Raw genomic sequence first — 21,582 nt, forward strand, 5'->3', positions numbered from 1 at the left:
GCTGTCAGTCTTTTACGTACCTTTTTGCAAACTCCAGGTATGCTGTCATTTGCCTTTTTCTCAGGAGTGGCTTCCATCTGGCCACTCTCCCATAAAGTCCAGATTGGTGAAGTGCTGTAGAGAGAGTTGTCCTTCTGACAGGTTCTCCTATCTTAGCGAAGGAACTAGTTATGTCAGAATGGTCATTGGGTTCTTGGTCACCTCCCTGGCCAAGGAGGTGCCCAGCAGATCAAGCAGAGATGGAGCTGGTCTAGTATGATCACCAGCAAGGAAGGTTGTTGAAAACCCCCCAGTATGAAACCCCAAAATGTTGTAGTCCATAGTCCTCTTCAGAAAAACCCCAGGATGGAGTTTAAGATACAAGAATCATTTGAACAGTTTGGTACTACAGCAGATGAAGGAGAAGAAAGAGTGTGGAGATGTGGAAGTGGACAGCGAGGAAGACAAAAAAGAGCTGAGTGAAGAGGGAAGCGGTGTGGTGAGGAAGGTTGGCGTCAAGTATAAAAACTAAAAACACTCCGGTAGCTAAGACATTGAACCTGACTAGAATGAGGATGAATTACCTGCGGTGGCAGGTGCAGTGAAGACCGGCAAGTTCTAGCCTTGTCCGATGATGGTAAAGGGTATTCTGGCCTAGTGGAAGTGAGATCTTGAGAGAATGTATCCTTGCCTTCTGGCTGATCTATATGTGGTGTCTAGTTGGGTGGAGAAGAGGTTGGGGACTTGAAATCGGTGAAAGTAACTCAAGGTGGACTCGTGAGGATTGTGTGTCTTCCGCCCGGAGGGATGGGGCGTTCCGCACCACGCTCCTCGGGATAAGAACGGCGACTTGCTTTGCTCTCCGGAGCAGGGCACTGTTGAAAAGAGTGATAACTAGGGTGGCGTTAAGTGTTGAGGAGGATCAACTGAAATGGAAGATTCCTGGTGTCTGCGATGGCCACCGTTTTGTGCAACGCAGCCCCAGTGGAGAGCATGGTGAAACAGAGAAGACATTGTCTGTCTTGCTGAGTTTTAAAGCAGTGTCTTTACCTGACAAAGTCAAGTTAGGATGTGTCAGTTATCCCATGAGAGCTTTTCTCCCAAACCCATTATGGTGTTTTAGGTGCAAAACTCATGGTCATATTGCAGCAGTGTGTAGGATGGAGATTTCTAGATGTGACAAGTGTGCAGGAGGGCATGAAACAAAGGAATGTGTCGTATTGGTGGAAAAAGCTGTGTGTTACCTGTAAGGGTACACATGGTGCTGGAGATCAGAAGTGTCCGGGGAGAGAAAGAGATCGGGGCGAGTGATCCTAAGAGAGTCCCTGCGAGTAGGCCGAGGCCAATACAAAGTGATAGGAATACCGTGCTTCAGTACGGTTGGTTTCTTAGCGTTAATCACAGAAAATAGATGTTGTGGTGGCAGCTGCAGAGAAGTACTTCAGTGTACGAGATTTTACTGCAGAATTGTCCCGTCCACAACAGGCTGCCGGCCTAGTGTAGGATCAGATAGGGCCAAGTAGTGGAGAAGTTTTAAATGGGAGTAGGGTTAGTTAATAGGGCAATTTCTCTTCACTTTTCGCGTCACAAAGTGTAATGAACTCACATTCCAGAACAGTAGGTGGAAACACAGGACTAGATAAGAGAAATGGAGGAATAGGGAGACCGTGACCGGCCTCACAATCCAGTACTGTAGATGGCGGTGCATTTACCTTTCAGTTGGTTGCGATCCGCCAATACAATACAAATTTAAAGAAGAACTCTAGCTAGCACAGGGGAAGCAGAGTCAATGAGGGGTAATTTGTTTCCAATGGATCTGGATGGCGAGCTGGAAGAACAAGGACAAGGGCTTGAGGGAATGGCGATGTTAGCTACCTATAATGAGAGGACGAGAAGGACAAAGGCTCCCAGAGTGGAGGAATACCAAAGGTGGATGAATTACAATCTATCCTAGTCGTGGCAGGTCGTGTAATGCCAGAAGCGGATGCAATGTTTGATTTTGTTGAAGCGAGTGGAGTTGGTGAGAATGATAGGTGGACAACGGTGAGAAAGAAGAATGGAGCTAAAAGGGCTAGTTGGAAATGAAGATACATTTATTGTCGGAGTGCGTTTCACCAGCAAGGATGTTTTTTGGGTAACCCGTTTGTGGTCTCAAAGATGGTAAAGGACGTATTGTTAAAAGTGTAGTCGGTCAGTGTGACCAGATGTGGTATGTTGTTGATTTTGTGTGTGTCACAAGAACAAAGGGAGGAAGCGATGTGGCTCTACAAACTACCAACGTATGATGTGGAAAGCTATGATTTTCCGAGTAGGACATCTGAAGTGGTAGATGCAGGCCGTCTGACCCAAATGATAGATCGAAAGAAAGGAAAGCCTATTGTTATTGTCTTTTGATCAAGCGTTTCTCCCGACTCATGTAAAACTTGGGTATGTGAAACATGTGGTGAGACTGTATCTACAGAAGCTGCTACAGTGTTACAATTGTAAAAAAAAAAATTGACACATGACAAGTGTTTGTCGAAGGAATAAATATTTTGTAGTTGAAGAGTCAGATGAAGCCCATTGCTGTAATTGTGATGGGAATCACGTTCCCAAGTTCCTGGAGTGCCCTGTAAGGATGAAGGAGGTCGCAGTAGCTAGGATCAGGGCTATCCAGGAGGTCTCCTATGTGGAGGCATTGAAAATAGCTGAAAGAGAGAGGGGAGATAAGATGGCAGTGGATGCCCCACAGCCTGCAGTGAATGCAGTTTAGGAGAAGGATCCCGAAACACTAACAGTGAAGAAGGTGGACTTTGTTGTGTTTATTGCGCAAGTGAAAAATTGCACTGGACAAACTAATACATTTTTTTTTTTACAATTTTAAGAAACTCATGCCTCATTGTGATGACGGCAAACATATTTCTGGATCTCCAGGACTTTACAGCCTAAATGTTACAGGAAATACTGAATTAATATACTGAACCTTTGTTGGGATCTGAATATTCATTCGAATCAGACTGAAGGAGTACAGTTTGTTTTATTTACATTTGAATATTATAAGTATATTTTTTCATCCTTCCCCTCTCCATATTATTTTTGCGTTAAAGCTTATCAGTTTTCACCCCATCCAGTAGGTGCAGGCATGCACCTCCAACGTTGTTTGTGGACCGCCGTAATACCATAGAAGAACTCTAGCTAGCTCAAGCTAATAACAACAACACTCGCTGCAGCGTATATAAATATTTGGTTGCAGTTTCCGAGACGTTTAGCCATCACCTGTTTGCGTTGGTTTGTAGTAAAAACAAAAACTAGATACTTGTTCATTTGTCAAAAATAACACAATACACGTTCGTTCAATAATATTTAAACAAATGTCTCAGTTTCACATTTTTGTATAGCTAGCCAGCTAATGTTAACACAATAAGGGCCTTAACTAGCTAGAGTTACTGTAACGTTGATCGCGAGAATCTAAGGCTTGCCTGCAAAAACTTGCCCCTGTTCCAACGGAGAAATATATTATATATAAATATATATATATATATATATATATATATATAGCCAACTAACTAGTTAGGTAGAAGTCAAGTGGTTTCTAAAATGAGGGGCGGTTCATCGTATGGAGATCGAGACAGGGACCGTGGTCGCGACAGGGGGTAAGTCAGGCAGTTCGCTATTTACCTGGAAACGCGAAGATTAATTGCATTGATTTCTACGTCGGCATAAATTAGCGTTTGAATCAGGAAAGTTTCCTCATACGACCTCTGCAACCAGAATGTTAAATGAAATTATATTTTAGCTTACTTTACCGGTTGGTTATTTTGCAGGTAGGAATGTGAGAGTCGACAATATATCCACAGGAAAGCATACGCTAACTTTTCAAAGCGTTGGTAGTGCGTTCAGATTTCTATCACCTGAGCAGGTTTAAATCAAGGATCTCTCTGTACTTTGCTCCGTTCATCTTTCTCTTGATCCTGCCTAGTGTCCCAGTCCCTGCCACTGAAAAACATTACAGCAGCAGGATGCTGCCACCACCATGCTTCACCGAAGGGATAGTGCAGGGTTTCATCCAGACCCGACGCTTGACTTCAGGCCAAAGAGTTCAATGTTGGATTCCTCAGACCAGAGAATCCTGTTTCTCATGGTCTGCATCCTTTAGGTGCCTTTTGGCAAACTAAGCGGGCTGTCATGTGCCTTTTACTGAGGAGTGGCTTCTGTCCAGCCACTCTACCATAAAGGCCTGATTGGTGGAGTGCTGCAGAGATGGTTGTCATTCTGGAAGGTTCTCTCATCGCCACAGAGGAACTCTGGAGCTCTGTCAGTGACCATTGGGTTCTTGGTCACCTCCTGACCAAGGCCCTTCTCCCCCGATTGCTCAGTCTGGCCTGGGCACCCAGCTCTAGAAACAGTCTTGGTGGTTCCAAACTTATTCCATTTAAGAATGATGGAGGCCACTGTGTTCTTGGGGAACTTCAATGCTGCAGGAATGTTTTGGTACCCTTCCCCAGATCTGTGCCCCAACACAATCCTGTCTCAGAGCTCTACGGACATTTCCTTCAACCTCATGGATTGTTTTTTTATTTTATTTTTACTCTGACATGCACTGTTAACTGTGGGACCGTATATAGACAGGTGTGTGCCTTTACAGATCATGTCCAATCAATTGAATTTACCACAGGTGGACTCCAATCAAGTTGTAGAAACATCTCAAGGATGATCAATGGAAACAGGATGCAAATGGCTACCCAGTCTATTTGCATTGCCCCCCCTTCTACGCTGCTGCTACTCTGTTATTATCTATGCATTGTCACCTTAATAACTCTACCTACATGTACATATTACCTCAATAACCTCGACACCGGTGCCCCCGCGCGTTGACTCTGTACCAGTATATATCTCCTCTATTGTTATTTACTGCTGCTCTTTAATTATTAGTTATTCCTATCTCTTAATTTGTTTAGGTGTATTCTTAACTGCATTGTTGGTTAAGGGCTTGTAAGTAAGAATTTCACTGTAAGGTCTATAATAATAACTGTAAGGTCTGTAATACCTGTTGTATTCGGTGCATGTTACAAATAACATTTGATTTGATTTGACCTGAGCTCAGTTTCGAGTCTCATAGCAAAGGGTCTAAATACTTATATCAATAATGTATTTATGTTTTTTATGTTGTCTAAATCAGCAAACATTTCTCAAAAACAGTTTTCTCTTTGTCATTATGGGGTATTGTGTGTAGATTGATTTTAGAATAAGGCTGTAACGTAATAAAATCAAGGGGTCTGAATACTTTCCATTGTCTTGCATTCCCACTGTAAAATGGACCAACAGTGGTAACCGGTAGATTATGTTTCAATGTCATTCTATTCAACATGCTGGTTTGTAGAGGTTGTGAGTGGAAACGTTCCTGATCCAAACACACATTTTTGGCCGATTGTAGAATTCAATACAATTCAACATTGTGTTTCCAGTCAAGATAGCTATATCTCTATTCGCTTTAGCTAACAAGAATATCTAACCAAAGATGGATAGCTACAAAGAATCTATAAAGACTAGCTACTTAGCTAGCTTGCTATGTAATCCTCTTCATACCCTTTGGGACCAATGGACAAAATGTGATCCAATTCTTTCTGTCCTTGGCAATAGTTGTGTACAGTGAGTCTAGCTTGAGGTATTCAAATACTAATCTATGTGCTTGTCATCTTGTTAGGAGTCCTCGTTTTGGGTCTAGCAGAGGTCCCCCTCCCAACAAGAAGTTTGGGAACCCAGGGGAGCGTTTGCGCAAGAAGAAATGGGACCTAAACGAGCTTCCAAAGTTTGAGAAGAACTTTTACAATGAACATCCAGATGTTCAGCGCATGAGCCAGGTATTTCCCCACACCAGTGTGCTTCAGTCATGGAGAACCACAAGTGTGTATGTGTGCATTTCTTACAGCACATTCCAGTAGGCCAACTATGACATCTGATTCAACTAATCAAGGGTTCGATGTTTAGTGAATCAGTTTTATTTGTGCTGGGCAGTCTGCACACTCTTGGTCTCCACTAAGATTGAACAGCACTGCCCTACACTCTTATTGACTTATTCTGCAGTTGTTGCCAGATGTGCCACCCGTGACACTATTGGTGGACAGATATTGTTTTCTGTCTTTCAGTATGACTTGGAGGAGTTTCGCAGGAAGAAGGAGATCACTATCAGGGGGTCAGGCTGCCCGAAGCCTGTCAGTAGCTTCTCCCAGGCCCATTTTCCCCGTAAGTACAAAATCTTTTCAGTACAACTGAACTGCCCTGGCGTCATTGTGAGTATGCATATCGTTTTCACCTCTGGGGAAAAGTCTATTCTGGCTGGTGATGTGGACAACTGAACCTTAGTTTTGTTAACCAATGCAATGTATAGTTATTTAGTTATGCTTATAAGATGTTCTTATCCACTTCACCCAGAGTATGTGATGGATGTGCTGATGCAGCAGAACTTTAAGGAGCCCACAGCTATCCAGGCACAAGGCTTCCCTCTGGCCCTGAGTGGCAGGGACATGGTGGGCATCGCACAGACAGGTTCTGGGAAAACCTTATCGGTGAGATACCGCTGTAGCTCCATCATCATACATTCACATTAACAGAACAGGATGAACAAAAAGTTACAGCAACACTTAACAATAGCAGCATGCACACTGTTCATATCTGTAGACATTTGTATTAATTTCTTTCTGCCCGTTTTTACACATACCCCTGTGTTGACTGCCATACAATATCCTCAGTTATCTTGTCTGCATTCTAGAGCCTGACCGATATGTGTTTTTGGGGGTCCGATACCGATTAAGATTTTTTGAGGGGGCAAAACGTACCAATATGATATACCTGCAGATATACTGTTTTACAGTGGACAAATTAATGTGAACATTTTCCATACTGACTTTTTAGAAATGGCCATCCAAAAGAGTAATTGTTGAAGAAATATGCTGCAAATGTTGATTTCTTACATTGTGACAGTAATGGCACATCATGAGAATGTCCACAAGTGTCCCTTTTTTCATCCTATTCATTGAATATTGGTTACGGTGGAATTGATCGGGCTCTACTTCCTTCTATTATTAATCTCTCCTGCTTGATGTGGGGCGTTTATCCCCTTGTTGTTGTATCTCCTCAGTATCTCCTGCCTGCCATTGTGCACATTAACCACCAGCCCTACCTAGAAAGAGGAGACGGACCAATCGTAAGTAATCCATTTTGGATGAATCTTACAGCATGTTTCCTATAATTGTTCAGATGTATGGATATCAGCCACTTCCAAAATGTATTATATTCAGGGAGTGTTTTTTTCTATCCCTGTCCTGTCTCTGTGCAGTGTTTGGTTCTGGCACCAACTCGAGAGCTGGCCCAGCAGGTTCAGCAAGTGGCGCATGAATACGGCAAGTCATCACGCATCAAGAGCACCTGTGTCTACGGGGGAGCTCCCAAGGGACCCCAGATCCGTGACCTGGAGAGAGGTAACGAGGCTCCTCTGGAAAAAGGCCTACACACTAGTCACTATAACCTACAGTGCCTTGCGAAAGTATTCGGGCCCCTTGAACTTTGCGACCTTTTGCCACATTTCAGGCTTCAAACATAAAGATATAAAACTGAATTTTTTTGTGAAGAATCAACAACAAGTGGGACACAATCATGAAGTGGAACGACATTTATTGGATATTTCAAACTTTTTTAACAAATCAAAAACTGAAAAATTGGGCGTGCTAAATTATTCAGCCCCCTTAAGTTAATACTTTGTAGCGCCACCTTTTGCTGCGATTACAGCTGTAAGTCGCTTGGGGTATGTCTCTATCAGTTTTGCACATCGAGAGACTGACATTTTTTCCCATTCTTCCTTGCAAAACAGCTCGAGCTCAGTGAGGTTGGATGGAGTGCATTTGTGAACAGCAGTTTTCAGTTCTTTCCACAGATTCTCGATTGGATTCAGGTCTGGACTTTGACTTGGCCATTCTAATACCTGGATATGTTTATTTTTGAACCATTCCATTGTAGATTTTGCTTTATGTTTTGGATCATTGACACCATCAGGTTTGGTGTGTCTCCCAGGTGGCTTGTGGCAAACTTTAAACAACACTTTTTATGGATATCTTTAAGAAATGGCTTTCTTCTTGCCACTCTGAGTCTTCCACCTCAGCTGTAGATCTCTGCAGTTCATCCAGAGTGATCATGGGTGGCTGCATCATGCTTGGCTGCATCTCTGATCAGTCTTCTCCTTGTATGAGCTGAAAGTTTAGAGGGACGGCCAGGTCTTGGTAGATTTGCAGTGGTCTGATACTCCTTCCATTTCAATATTATCGCTTGCACAGTGCTCCTTGGGATGTTTAAAGCTTGGGAAATCTTTTTGTATCCAAATCCGGCTTTAAACTTCTTCACAACAGTATCTCGGACCTGCCTGGTGTGTTCCTTGTTCTTCATGATGCTCTCTGCGCTTTTAACGGACCTCTGAGACTATCACAGTGCAGGTGCATTTATACGGAGACTTGATTACACACAGGTGGATTGTATTTATCATCATTAGTCATTTAGGTCAACATTGGATCATTCAGAGATCCTCACTGAACTTCTGGAGAGAGTTTGCTGCACTGAAAGTAAAGGGGCTGAATCATTTTGCACGCCCAATTTTTCAGTTTTTGATTTGTTAAAAAAGTTTGAAATATCCAATAAACGTCGTTCCACTTCATGATTGTGTCCCACTTGTTGTTGATTCTTCACAAAAAAATACAGTTTTATATCTTTATGTTTGAAGCCTGAAATGTGGCAAAAGGTCGCAAAGTTCAAGGGGCCGAATACTTTCGCAAGGCACTGTATATGCTGAAGAAAATCCATACTCTTTTCCATTGCGCATATCTGTCTAAACCAGAGAAATCTACCCTGCTCTCTTTCTCCCTCCCAGGTGTTGAGATCTGCATCGCCACCCCGGGTCGTCTCATTGACTTCCTGGAGGCAGGGAAGACCAACCTACGGCGCTGCACCTACTTGGTGCTGGACGAGGCTGACAGGATGCTGGACATGGGCTTTGAGCCTCAGATCCGCAAGATTGTTGACCAGATTAGGGTGAGCAGGGTTGTCTAGTCACTCAAGCAAAGTGACCCTCATTTTACAGCTGTTATTACCTCACCTCTTTCCAATGCATTAGCTACACATTGACGCATTTCAGGCCTGCCTAAGACCATATACACCGAGTAGGGCTGTCCCTCACTACAAAAAAAATATTGATTGACCGAGAGTCGTCATGTTCCTTCAACCAATCGATTGGTCAAAATGTTTTAACTTAATTTTCCATATATACACTGCTCAAAAAAATAAAGGGAACACTAAAATAACACATCCTTGATCTGAATGAATGAAATATTCTTATTAAATACTTTTTTCTTTACATAGTTGAATGTGCTGACAACAAAATCACACATTATCAATGGAAATCAAATGTATCAACCCATGGAGGTCTGGATTTGGAGTCACACTCAAAATTAAAGTGGAAAACCACACTACAGGCTGATCCAACTTTGATGTAATGTCCTTAAAACAAGTCAAAATGAGGCTCAGTAGTGTGTGTGGCCTCCACGTGCCTGTATGACCTCCCTACAACGCCTGGGCATGCTCCTGATGAGGTGGCGGATGGTCTCCTGAGGGATCTCCTCCCAGACCTGGACTAAAGCATCCGCCAACTCCTGGACAGTCTGTGGTGCAACGTGGCGTTGGTGGATGGAACGAGACATGATGTCCCAGATGTGCTCAATTGGATTCAGGTCTGGGGAACGGGCGGGCCAGTCCATAGCATCAATGCCTTCCTCTTGCAGGAACTGCTGACACACTCCAGCCACATGAGGTCTAGCATTGGTCTCACAAGAGGTCTGAGGATCTCATCTCGGTACATAATGGCAGTCGGGCTACCTCTGGCGAGCACATGGAGTGCTGTGCGGCCCCCCAAAGAAATGCCACCCCACACCATGACTGACCCACCGCCAAACCGGTCATGCTGGAGGATGTTGCAGGCAGCAGAACGTTCTCCACGGCGTCTCCAGACTGTCACGTCTGTCACATGTGCTCAGTGTGAACCTGCTTTCATCTGTGAAGAGCACAGGGCGCCAGTGGCGAATTTGCCAATCTTGGTGTTCTCTGGCAAATGAAAAACGTCCTGCACGGTGTTGGGCTGTAAGCACAACCCCCACCTGTAGACATCGGGCCCTCATACCACCCTCATGGAGTCTGTTTCTGACCGTTTGAGCAGACACATGCACATTTGTGGCCTGCTGGAGGTCATTTTGAAGGGCTCTAGCAGTGCTCCTCCTTGCACAAAGGCGGAGGTAGCGATCCTGCTGCTGGGTTGTTCCCTCCTACGGCCTCCTCCACGTCTCCTGATGTACTGGCCTGTCTCCTGGTAGCGCCTCCATGCTCTGGACACTACGCTGACAGACACAGCAAACCTTCTTGCCACAGCTCACATTGATGTGCCATCCTGGATGAGCTGCACTACCTGAGCCACTTGTGTGGGTTGTAGACTCCGTCTCATGCTACCACTAGAGTGAAAGCACCGCCAGCATTCAAAAGTGACCAAAACATCAGCCAGGAAGCATAGGAACTGAGAAGTGGTCTGTGGTCCCCACCTGCAGAACCACTCCTTTATTGGGGGTGTCTTGCTAATTGCCTATAATTTCCACCTGTTGTCTATTCCATTTGCACAACAGCATGTGAAATGTATTGTCAATCAGTGTTGCTTCCTAAGTGGACAGTTTGATTTCACAGAAGTGTGATTCACTTGGAGTTACAATGTGTTGTTTAAGTGTTCCCTTTATTTTTTGGAGCAGTGTAGATACACACACTGTGTTTGAATAAACTCAACTACATACAGTGGCTTGCGACAGTATTCACCCCCCTTGGCATTTTTCCTATTTTGTTGCCTTACAACCTGGAATTAAAATAGATTTTTGGGGGGTTTGTATAATTTGATTTAAATAACATGCCTACCACTTTGGAGATGCAAAATATGTTTTATTGTTTAACAAACAATAAATAAGACTCCAAAAAACAGAACTTGAGCGTGTATAACTATTCACAGAGTCAATTTGTGTCGAACCACCTTTTGCAGAAATTACAGCTGCAAGTCTCTTATGGAGCTTGGCCACTGGGATTTGGCCATCTAGCCACTGGGATTTTTGCCCATTCAAGGCTAAACTGCTCTAGCTCCTTCAAGTTGGATGGGTTCCGCTGGTGTATAGCTATCTTTAAGTCATACCACAGATTCTCAATTGGATTGAGGTCTGGCATTTGACTAGGCCATTCCAAGACATTCCACTTGAGTGTTGCTTTAGCAGTATGCTCAGGGTCATTGTCCTGCTGGAAGGTAAACCTCCGTCCCAGTCTCAAAGCTCTGGAAGACTGAAACAGGTTTCCCTCAAGAATTTCCCTAAATTTAGTGCCATCCGTCATTCCTTCAATTCTGACCAGTTTCCCAGTCCCTGCAGATGAAAAACTTCCCCACAGCATGCCACCACCATGCTTCACTGTGTGGATGGTGTTCTCGTGGTGATGAGATTTGCGCCAGACATAGCGTTTTCCTTGATGGCCAAAAAGCTACATTTTAGTCTCATCTGACCAGAGTACCTTCTTCCGTATATTTGGGGAGTCTCTCACATGCCTTTTGGCGAACTCCAAACGTGTTTGCTTATTTTTTTCTTTAAGATTTTTTTCTTTCTGGCCACTATTCCGTAAAGCCCAGCTCTGTGGAGTGTACTGCTTAAACTTGTCCTATGGACAGATTCTCCAATCTCAGCTGTGGAGCTTTGCAGCTCCTTCAGGGTTATCTTTGGTCTCTTTGTTGTCTCTGATTAATGCCCTCCTTGCCTGGTCTGTGAGTTTTGGTGGGCGGCCCTCTTGTGGTGCCATATTCTTTCATTTTTTTAAATAACGGATTTAATGGTGCTCTGTGGGATGTTCAAAGTTTCCGATATTTTTTTATAACCCAACCCTGATCTGTACTTCTCCCCAACTTTGTCCCTGACCTGTTTAGAGAGCTCCTTTGTCTTCATGGCGCCGCTTGCTTAGTGGTGTTGTAGGCTCTGGAGACTTTCAGAGCAGGTGTATATATACTGAGATCATGTGACACTTAGATTGCCCACAGGTGTACTTTATTTAACTAATTATGTGACTTCTGAAGGTAATTGGTTGCACCAGATCTTATTTAGGGGCTTCATAGCAAAGGGGGTGAATGCATATGCACAAACCACTTTTCTGTTTTGTGTTCTTTTGAATTTTTTGAAATAAGTAATTTTTTAAAATTCACTTCACCAATTTGGACTATTTTGTGTATGTCCATTACATGAGATCCAAATAAAAATCCATTTAAATTACAGGTTGTAATGCAACAAAATAGGAAAAACGCCAAGGGGGATGAATACTTTTGCAAGGCACTGTATGCACTGAGCTTGTCTGATGCTTTAAGTAAACTGTTTGATTAAATAATTAAGACACATGACTGGCGCACATTGTCTCGCTCTCCTCCCTAATGTAGCAAAAAGGTACCACAGCACAGCAAGTGTTAATTGCACTGTCCATGCTGAAGCTGTAATGTAATTTCAGCAATTTAGTTTCTGACCGAATGTTCTGTTACCGAAATCCCTAATTTGTTTAGGAAAAATATTCCCTCAACCCTCGCTCTTTTAGGGATAGCCCCCTTTTTTTCAATTTTTGCCTAAATGACATACCCAAATCGAACTGTCTGTAGCTCAGGCCCTGAAGCAAGGATATGCATTTTCTTGGTACCATTTGAAAGGAAACACCTTGAAGTTTGTAGAAATGTGAATTGAATGTAAGAGAATATAGCACAATAGATCTGGTAAAAGAAAATACAAAGAACAAATCTACCACCATTTTGAAATGCAACAGAAAGGTCGCACTTCCAGCCATCACTTGTAATTCCGATGGTGTCCACAAGATGACAGCAGTGTATGTGCAAAGTTTCAGACGGATAACTTGAAGTATGAGCAAACTACATGACATTTAGTGTGAAGTCACCCAGGTACATTTGAGCCAATCGTGAAGGAGACATTTGCTTTCATATTACATTTTTCTGCAAGAATATCATAAAATCTGTATACTTGGACTTTGATATAGCTTTTCCAGTATTAGTAGCCATATTATAAGTTCAACATTTGCAAAACAACCAGTTTTCATAACTTCATAACTCTGAATATTCTTATCATTTTTGTCCAAAATGAGAAGGCATGCTGTCGTGCAAGGTAGCGTAGCCTAGTGGTTAGAGCATTGGACTAGTAACCGGAAGGTTGCGAGTTCAAACCCCCGAGCTGACAAGGTACAAATCTGTCGTTCTGCCCCTGAACAGGCAGTTAACCCACTGTTCCCAGGCCGTCATTGAAAATAAGAATGTGTTCTTAACTGACTTGCCTGGTTAAATAAAGGTGTAAAAAAAAAAAAAGTTTTGTAGCTACATTTTACGACAGATACATGGTACTCCCATAAAGCCCAGCTCATTGGCTATCTAGCTAGCTTTGTTTGACTCCGATTGGTGCTTATTTGACAAAGTTAGTCGTTCAAGTGAAGATCGCCCGTGTCATCGGCGTGCCATGAAGGTGTCGCTCTCTGACCAAATATGGTGTCCTATAGGATATACTACACCCCTAATAATATAGTGAAGTCTTGTTACGTTGTAGGATATCTGAGGAATACATATTAACGTGATTTGACTGGTTGAAACCACGTTTAGGACGAGATTTTCACAGATCCCTTTCTTTGCAAATTAAACAAGTGGAAATACAAAATCAATCATACATGCTATATGGACCTTTTTAGGATATGAAAAAGGGTTTTATCTAACAAAATTACACTTCATGTTATCTCTGGGACCCTTTGGATGATAAACCAGAGCAAGATTTCAGAATGGAAGTACACATTTCACCTTCACTGTGTAAACACTGTGTAAACAGAAACTGATCTAACGGGGGAAAAATATATAAAGCATTTATTACAGCAGACTAAAACCAGTTTCATGCATTCGTAAATTGCGTTTTATTTATTGTTTAGACTAATAATTGAAAGCTCCCTTTATTTAATTTGAAAGCTAAAATGCTTGATTGCATTTCACAACATGAATGTATTGTATGCTGTGTGATGACATGAATGAATGATTGACTGATATATTGAAATACAGGCCTAAGTAAGTTATGGTGTTAAGACTAAACAGTATGCGCACTTAGGCCTACAGCTCGATAGTGGTTATACAAAGCCTACTAATGATAACGACATTACTAATAATTGTAATATCAATAAGAAGGAGATCAATAAAAAGGAGGGTATAGGAGCGAGAGCTGCGTGCATATTATGTGTGACAAACAGGTGCTGTGAGATTACAATCACATTTTTCTGCCTGTTGGAACAGTGTAAACCACACTAAATAAGTAATACCAGTCTGTTCTAACAGGAAAACAATTGTAACGCCTTTATTGTAGCATAGCAAAGAATAAAAACAGCTGAATCTGTGAAATTGCTTTATCTGACATGTTGCCATTGCATGAGGCTTGGTGCTCATGGAATCATTAGGCTATGAAACAAACACTCCAACAGGCAACAGAAGCAAGATCGGTCTTATTTCTGTAGTTATGTACGGATGATTTATAAAGCCAGGCACATTTAACAGTTAGGATATTGATTATAGAACTAATTAAGTTGGGGTTTCCTCCATTTTCTTAGACAATCAGGTTAAGGCTGTTTCCTCGTTGCTGCTGCTGCCTCTGCCGCATTGTTCTCAATCCCAATATGCTGGTTAACTTGCTATTATGCGCATAGCAACATAAGGAAAGGTGCCAATTCTACAGCACACTGAAGATTGTTTCAGAACCGCGGACAGCGACTGTATCCAATGCGGGAGAAAGCGCATTTGTTATAAAATAATATTAGATTTATTAGTGTTGCACCATTATCTTTTACATAGTATAACCATGTACAATTTCAGTATCACATCTTACAGTGATGTACTGTGCTCTTTCCATGACATAGTTTTCACCTGGTCAGTCTATGACCCCTTATTGATGTCATTCGCTATAATCAGTGTTGATGAAGGGGAGGCAACAGGTTTAAGAAGGACTTTTAAGCCTTGTGACAATTGTGACATGGATTGTGTATGTGTACCATTCAGAGGTTCAAGGGGCAAGACAAAATATTTAAGTGCCTTTGGATGGGTTATGGTAGTAGGTGCGAGGCGCACCGGTTTGAGTGTGTCAAGAACTGTAACGCTGCTTTTCATTCAAGTTTTTCATGCTCAACTGTTTCCCGTGTCTATGAAGAATGATCCACCACCCAAAGGACATCCAACCAACTAAACACAGTAGAGTCCCTGTGGAGCGGTCTCGACACCTTGTAGTCCATGCCCTGATTAATTATGGCTGTTCTGTGGGCAAAAGGGGTTGCCACTCAATATTAGGATGGTGTTCCTAATGTTTTGCAAACAGTGTTTTTGTCTGTAGATGGACTACTACAAATTCTTTATTCCAAATGGCTAGTGGTTCCTAGTCTATATCCTCAAACTGCTGCTATACTGTAATAAAACATCTGATACTGCTGCTAGCTACTGCAAAATGTGCTTATGTTTTTTATCAAGAGTTTCTAATGCTGCTCTCATCCCAGCCTGACAGACAGACCCTGATGTGGAGTGCCACCTGGCCCAAGGACGTGCGGCAGCTAGCAGAAGACTTCCTGAAGGACTATGTCCAGATCAACGTGGGAGCCCTGGAGCTGAGCGCCAACCACAACATCCTGCAGATTGTGGACGTGTGCACGGAGAGTGAGAAGGACAACAAGTGAGGCTAATACTTCACTCTACTCCACTGAAACATTAGCGTTAGTGAATGGGACTGTGTTGATGTAGATGAGGCTTGGTCGTAGACCGATGTAACTAACTTTCCATTGGCTAACATGTTTGCGCTCCTTCTCCCCAGGCTGCTCCAGCTGATGGAGGAGATCATGGCTGAGAAGGAGAACAAGACCATCATCTTTGTGGAGACCAAGAAACGCTGCGATGATCTGACCCGCAGAATGAGACGTGATGGGTGAGCGAGGGAAAGGAACACACACACTCGGGGAGTAATTAATTGATTCCATTGAATATAAAATACTTCTGGTCATGGGGTTGTACTACTTCATAACAATTCCCAGTTCTCTGATCATCAAGCTGACAGGTTGGTTTACTCCTCAGGTGGCCAGCGATGTGTATCCATGGTGACAAGACTCAGCCAGAGAGAGACTGGGTGCTGACAGGTAAGACGTGGTTTATTAGGTGTATTATATGGGCTAGTATAGGGCTAATTGGTATTGGTTGTTGTCGTGACGTCTTCCTTTGTGTCCCTCAGCTGATCTCTTGGCATTTCCTCTCTCCTTCTATAGAGTTCCGTAGTGGCAAGGCTCCTATTCTTATTGCTACTGATGTGGCCTCACGTGGTTTGGGTATGTACTGTGTGCTCAGAATAAAAGCACAGTCCCTCGGCATGAATACAAACACAGACATATTCTCTCAATGTGCTATGAGTAGGACACCTAATTGTGCTTAGATGTACAGTATACTAGCCTCATTGCATGTAAGAAACCCAATAAGTGTATAGATTTATTGAATTGATGAAATGGCCTCCACAAAACACATTGAAGCAGATTTCTGTGAGTACTGTTGCCACTTTGTTTAATATGAAGTGTGACTTTCTTGTCAGTAGTACTTCTTAGATACAGAGTATGTATTTAAGAAGTATGCCTTATTTCTGGAACTAATTTTTCTTTGTGGAATGCCAGGTCCCTTGAATAACAGGGCTAGAAAAATCCAACCATTCAGTAGATCTAAAAACATATAGTAATTTGAGATACCTTTTGTCAGTGTGTGAAGTATGAACTTAAAATAACGGGTATGGAGAGTGATGCACCCCCTTATGGCAATCAATTTTTATAACCAAATTTTGTTTTGTTTCTGTGTTCATTTATTTTCTTTCATTTTGTTTTTGTTTTGTTTCCAAGTCTCTCTTCCGGCACTAGAAGCGCACAGGCCCACTGGAGCCTGCAGCCGGACCTAGGCATGACTAATCGAGCCTGGGTTGCGGAGAGATACACAGGGGAGAGGAGGCCTGATTTATCAATCACAGACACAGACATCTCTCCGAAAACCCAGAACAGAGCCCTCAAAAAAACTCTCCCCCTTCCAGCAAACTGACTGCCTGGACGACAGAGGGGGGGGAGGAAGGGTTCTGCTGGGATTCCAAATTTTAAACTGGGGCGGGGCGGTCAGCTCAGAGGGCCAAGAGGGGGGCGGCCTCCCACAAGCTATGCCACCAGCCTGCAACAGTAACGCGCCATATGTAGTTCCTTTCATAAATGACACTAATATAGATACACAATGCTAAGCAGGTTTGTTTCACTAAACAGCTTTAACGTTTTCAGATGATTTCTCCATTTCCTTTGCTAATATGGAGCGTTTTCAAAAAGCCCTAGTTAGACATCTTTGAAGATACTAAATGAGGCTTGGCATCATTGGAGATCAATCGATTGACAAGTAGTTTGCCAGAAACATTCTTCGAGTAATTCTAGCATACAGTATAGCTAGTCTTAAATGTAGACAAATCCTTTCCCCAGAGGTTAATAGATACAGTGGTGCGTTACAAGAAGACAGTAAAAGGCGGCAGGCCGAGCATTTGTCGCTTTGCTGGAGGCTCCCCTCTAAACTGCCCCTGCAGCCCCCTATGCAGCCTGACACCCCCACCACTGGCTGTGCCGGCCTCTCCCTCTGCGGGCGTCATGTCTGGTCCTGGCTGGCAGGAGTCCTGGCCTGAAGGAGCCTCTCTATATACCCCCCCCCCCCCCCCCCCCCCCTCGCTGTCTCTCTCTATTCCGCCTTCTCTCTGCCCACCCCTTAATCTATCTCACTTTACACTGTCCATTTACCTGTTCATAGTCCACTGTTTAGAGATGCATTCTCTTTCTACCTCAACCTATGCTTATTCTGACCTTGGTCATGTGATCCCTTGGCCTTCTTCCCAAATCTTTCATGCTTTCATCTCTTTACTTCAAATATCAAATGACTCTTTGTGTGCATCATGCAAATGATGAAATGATTCAGAAAAATGGAAACGTTCTACCTGCACTCAGCAAACCCCAGTCAGAATCATGTCCTGACAACATCTCTATATTCGCCCCTCTACAAATGCTCATTTTCCCTGGCAAAGCCTCTTAATGTTGAGTATTTTAGCTCCCCAAAACCTCCACACCGCCACCCCAGTGTCTGTTTCTTGTTACTGCACTTGAACCCCTGGGCTCCTGGACACGCTGTCAGTCTGGGAAGGACTCGGGGGGACTTCCCTGGGTCTCTTCCATTTGTCTCCTCTGAACAGATTTCTACCAAAGACCTTGGATAATCTCACCAACAACCCCAGAAAATATCCCCCAAACTAGAATTAAACATCAGGTATTCGCTAGAAACAGGAGAGGATGCTTACCATACAGGTAGTTACAGGAAGTCCATATTTAGACCCCTGAAGTCACATTGAAGTACCCAACAGTACAGAAACAGTAGCCCAATTTCCCCTATTCATGCCCCTGATGACATGAAGAGGCAGAGCAAGGGTGTGGTGTCAGACCCAGTCCAGCCTGGGTTCTGGCTCTGCCACTCCAGTTAGGAGGGATGTGTGGAGGAGTGATGGGAGGGGGGAGGACCCATGTTGTCCTCCTCACTCTCCTACCCCTACAGACCTCCCAGGACTGGTCGGGGGGGACAGAGGGCACTAACCTTGTAAGTCATCTCTAATACAGGGTAAGTACCTCACCCCACCTTCCTTGTTCCCATCCACCTCATCGGTCCGTAAGAAAGAGACATTTTTAACCCACAGCAGTGTTTTCAGAGCCCTATGTCAACTGTAATGAGAAACAGACTTTAAAAAAAAAGTTAAATTCCACCCTTTAAAGAAATCTTACCCTTTGCCAGTTTTGTCAATGGATACAGATGTACCCCATTTATTTATTTGGAGTTTCAGCCCCACTCAAAATGGGGATGTTCAAACCCTATTTGTAATTATTTAGTCTATCTGGTATTGGTTGGCTGTTATTGTAACATTTTGGTCACGAAGAAGCGGTATATTCAGTGCTTGACCAAAAGCATTTGAAATATATAGTGACTGGAATACTGAGGAGCCCATTGTATTTTTCCAGGAACATAGTGTTGGTTAACAAATAATATTGACAGTATTGTAGTTATGTTGGGGTAAGTAGGATTTAAGTGTTTCTGTATTATGTACCGATTACATTGTTCACTAGACAGGTAAGCGAGGTTTTAGAGTTAGATCTGTGTCTATGGGTATTGTCTGTGCCAAGTACATGTATAGTTTTGCTTGGTGCACAAAGCAAACATCTTAAAATAGGAATAAATTACCTCTCCATTCCTCTCCCTGATCTTTCCACAGGTGGCATATTGTTGTGAAATGTTTCTATCAATCAATGCTGCTTTTCCTAACTTGTCCTTGTCTCTTCTCCCTCCCCATTGATTAACCCTCCCTACCCAACTCCTAACCCAAGATGTGGAGGATGTCAAATTTGTCATCAATTATGACTACCCAAACTCCTCTGAGGACTACATCCACCGTATCGGCCGTACGGCCCGTAGCACCAACAAGGGTACAGCCTACACATTCTTCACTCCGGGCAACCTTCGTCAGGCCCGTGAGCTCATCCGTGTTCTAGAGGAGGCCCGGCAGGCCATAAACCCCAAGCTGCTGCAACTGGTCAACACTGGCCGTGGAGGAGGTGAGGGAATGAGGGAGAGCCTTTGGGGGAAAGAGTTGCCCCTCTAGATTTTTTTTTGAAGTGATTGACAGTGGGCTGTTGACTTGAGGTTTGTTCATTGTATGTTGAACAAGCTAGTTTTTTACAGTACGTGTCAGTGTGTCCAGGTATTTGCAGCATTTTATAACTGACTTCATCTTCTCTCTTTGGAATGCAGGAGGCAGGTCACGTTTCCGTGGCAACGGCTCCAACGCCAGCAACCCCAACCTGATGTATCAGGATGAGTGCAACCGGCGCATGCGCACCACGGTAGGCAGCAAGGACAGCCGGGGGAGCAGCAGCGGCACGGGGAGCAGCAGCAGCTTCAGCCGCGACAGCCGAGATGGAGGGAGCAGCCGCGCCGGGGACAGGTCGTCCTCTTCCTACAGGGACAGGAGGGACAGCCGCAGCTATGGCTCCAGCTCCTCCTACAGCCAGTACAAGTCCGGGAGCAGCAATGGGGGGCAGGATCAGTCAGCGGGGCAGTTTGGTTCAGTCAGCAGGTCCAGTAAGCCCCCTCCACCCCCCTCAGGGCCGCAGCCCCTCATGGCCCAGAAGTTTACCCCAGCCAAGCCCATGATGGGATTAATGGGGCACTCGCCCTTCCAGTTTGCTTCCCCACCCCCTCCAACCTCACAAAGGAAGTAAAGCTGGGGCTAGCCCTCACCACACATGCATACAATCCCCAACATCAACCAGAAAAGTCAGTTGTGTTAGGATTTAGCTTGTCAGGTTTTGAGATTCTGGAGTACTGTGCTTGAAATCTTGGCCTTAGCCGACATAAATCCAGAAGTGTTTTGTTAAGATTGGTGAGCGTTAAAAATAAAGTCAGACGATTTGTTGTGGACATTCAACATTCCAATAATGAACTTGCCTGACTAACAAGCAGTTTGACATCAGTGCTTTGAAAGGATTTGTTTAAGCATTAAAATAGCTGTACAAATGCAGATTGTCATTTGAGTAGTTAGACCACACTTGAAGTGGAATACGCTGAAATGTAATAGTTATACATTTGTAGGTGATGAAAGCATTTATTGAAGTGCCGTCTAATTTGTTTCATGTTGCTTTTCCCACAAAACACATATCCAGTGCTGTCAACAGTTAACCTTTTCAGCATATTGTCCTCCAACGTAAAGGTTATTTCATTATTGTACAAACCGGCTTTCTTAGTATAGTGAGCTTCGAATGAGTCGTTTCAGTGTATGAATGTATTATTTTGCCTTTCGGTGTACGAGGCAGGTGCTACCGTTGCTCAACAACTTTTTTTCTCAGCTCATTCAGATGTGCTTTTTGTTCTTCAGCTTTAGCTAGTTTGTACATAAGTGATTATTTTCCCATTTAGAATATCTCTGAAAAAGGTGATTAGTAAATCAGTTCCAGGACAGTATTTTGAAATATGCATAGACATTTCCTGTCATGAGGTCGTTGTTCATTCAAACCTTTATATACTTATGTAGGTTACGTAATTTTAATTGTTTATTTTGTGGGAGCATATAATAAAATAGTTTCATGGTCTTGGGATATTGTTTCTCTATTGAACTCTAAACCTGTCACACATGCTTGTTTCTTCCTAGTGTAGAGATGTATAGGTTAGTGCTTATCTGTCCTTTCCACCTGTGGTTGAATCATTCTAGTATGTAGACAAGACCAACCTGTAAAATCACATTACTGTCTGGTTTTGTTTCAGGTTTCAATAAAGCTTTTGAATGTTTAAAGTGTGTCTTAATATTTTGTTTCTGTACTCCACTAGGTGAGGTATTGATGGTGCTCCTAAAGCTACCATTGTGGGAATGAGCTTGGTTA

At 43.3% G+C, this 21,582-nt stretch overlaps 1 protein-coding gene across 1 annotated transcript; it reads left to right on the forward strand.

The window, feature by feature from the left end:
• The first annotated feature begins 3,138 nt into the window (after window positions 1-3,138).
• Window positions 3,139-21,494, forward strand: LOC109897351 (probable ATP-dependent RNA helicase DDX17). Its single transcript, XM_031834295.1, has 13 exons — window positions 3,139-3,611; window positions 5,663-5,819; window positions 6,105-6,201; window positions 6,391-6,524; window positions 7,097-7,162; window positions 7,295-7,436; window positions 8,873-9,033; window positions 15,619-15,791; window positions 15,930-16,040; window positions 16,187-16,248; window positions 16,375-16,434; window positions 19,534-19,761; window positions 19,958-21,494. Exons 1-13 carry the CDS (start codon window positions 3,556-3,558, stop codon window positions 20,425-20,427), a joined length of 1,917 nt encoding a protein of 638 aa, XP_031690155.1. The 5' UTR covers window positions 3,139-3,555; the 3' UTR covers window positions 20,428-21,494.
• Window positions 21,495-21,582: the final 88 nt, after the last annotated feature.

Source organism: Oncorhynchus kisutch, linkage group LG10 (assembly GCF_002021735.2).
Source record: "Oncorhynchus kisutch isolate 150728-3 linkage group LG10, Okis_V2, whole genome shotgun sequence".
NCBI lineage: Eukaryota > Metazoa > Chordata > Actinopteri > Salmoniformes > Salmonidae > Oncorhynchus > Oncorhynchus kisutch.

Excerpts from the sequence above, each read along its gene's own strand:
- LOC109897351 (XM_031834295.1), top strand. The coding sequence starts at position 3,556 with ATGAGGGGCGGTTCATCGTATGGAGATCGAGACAGGGACCGTGGTCGC. Across the intron at positions 3,612-5,662 it reads GACCGTGGTCGCGACAGGGG|GAGTCCTCGTTTTGGGTCTA; the intron begins GTAAGTCAGGCA and ends TCATCTTGTTAG. Across the intron at positions 6,202-6,390 it reads CTCCCAGGCCCATTTTCCCC|AGTATGTGATGGATGTGCTG; the intron begins GTAAGTACAAAA and ends CACTTCACCCAG.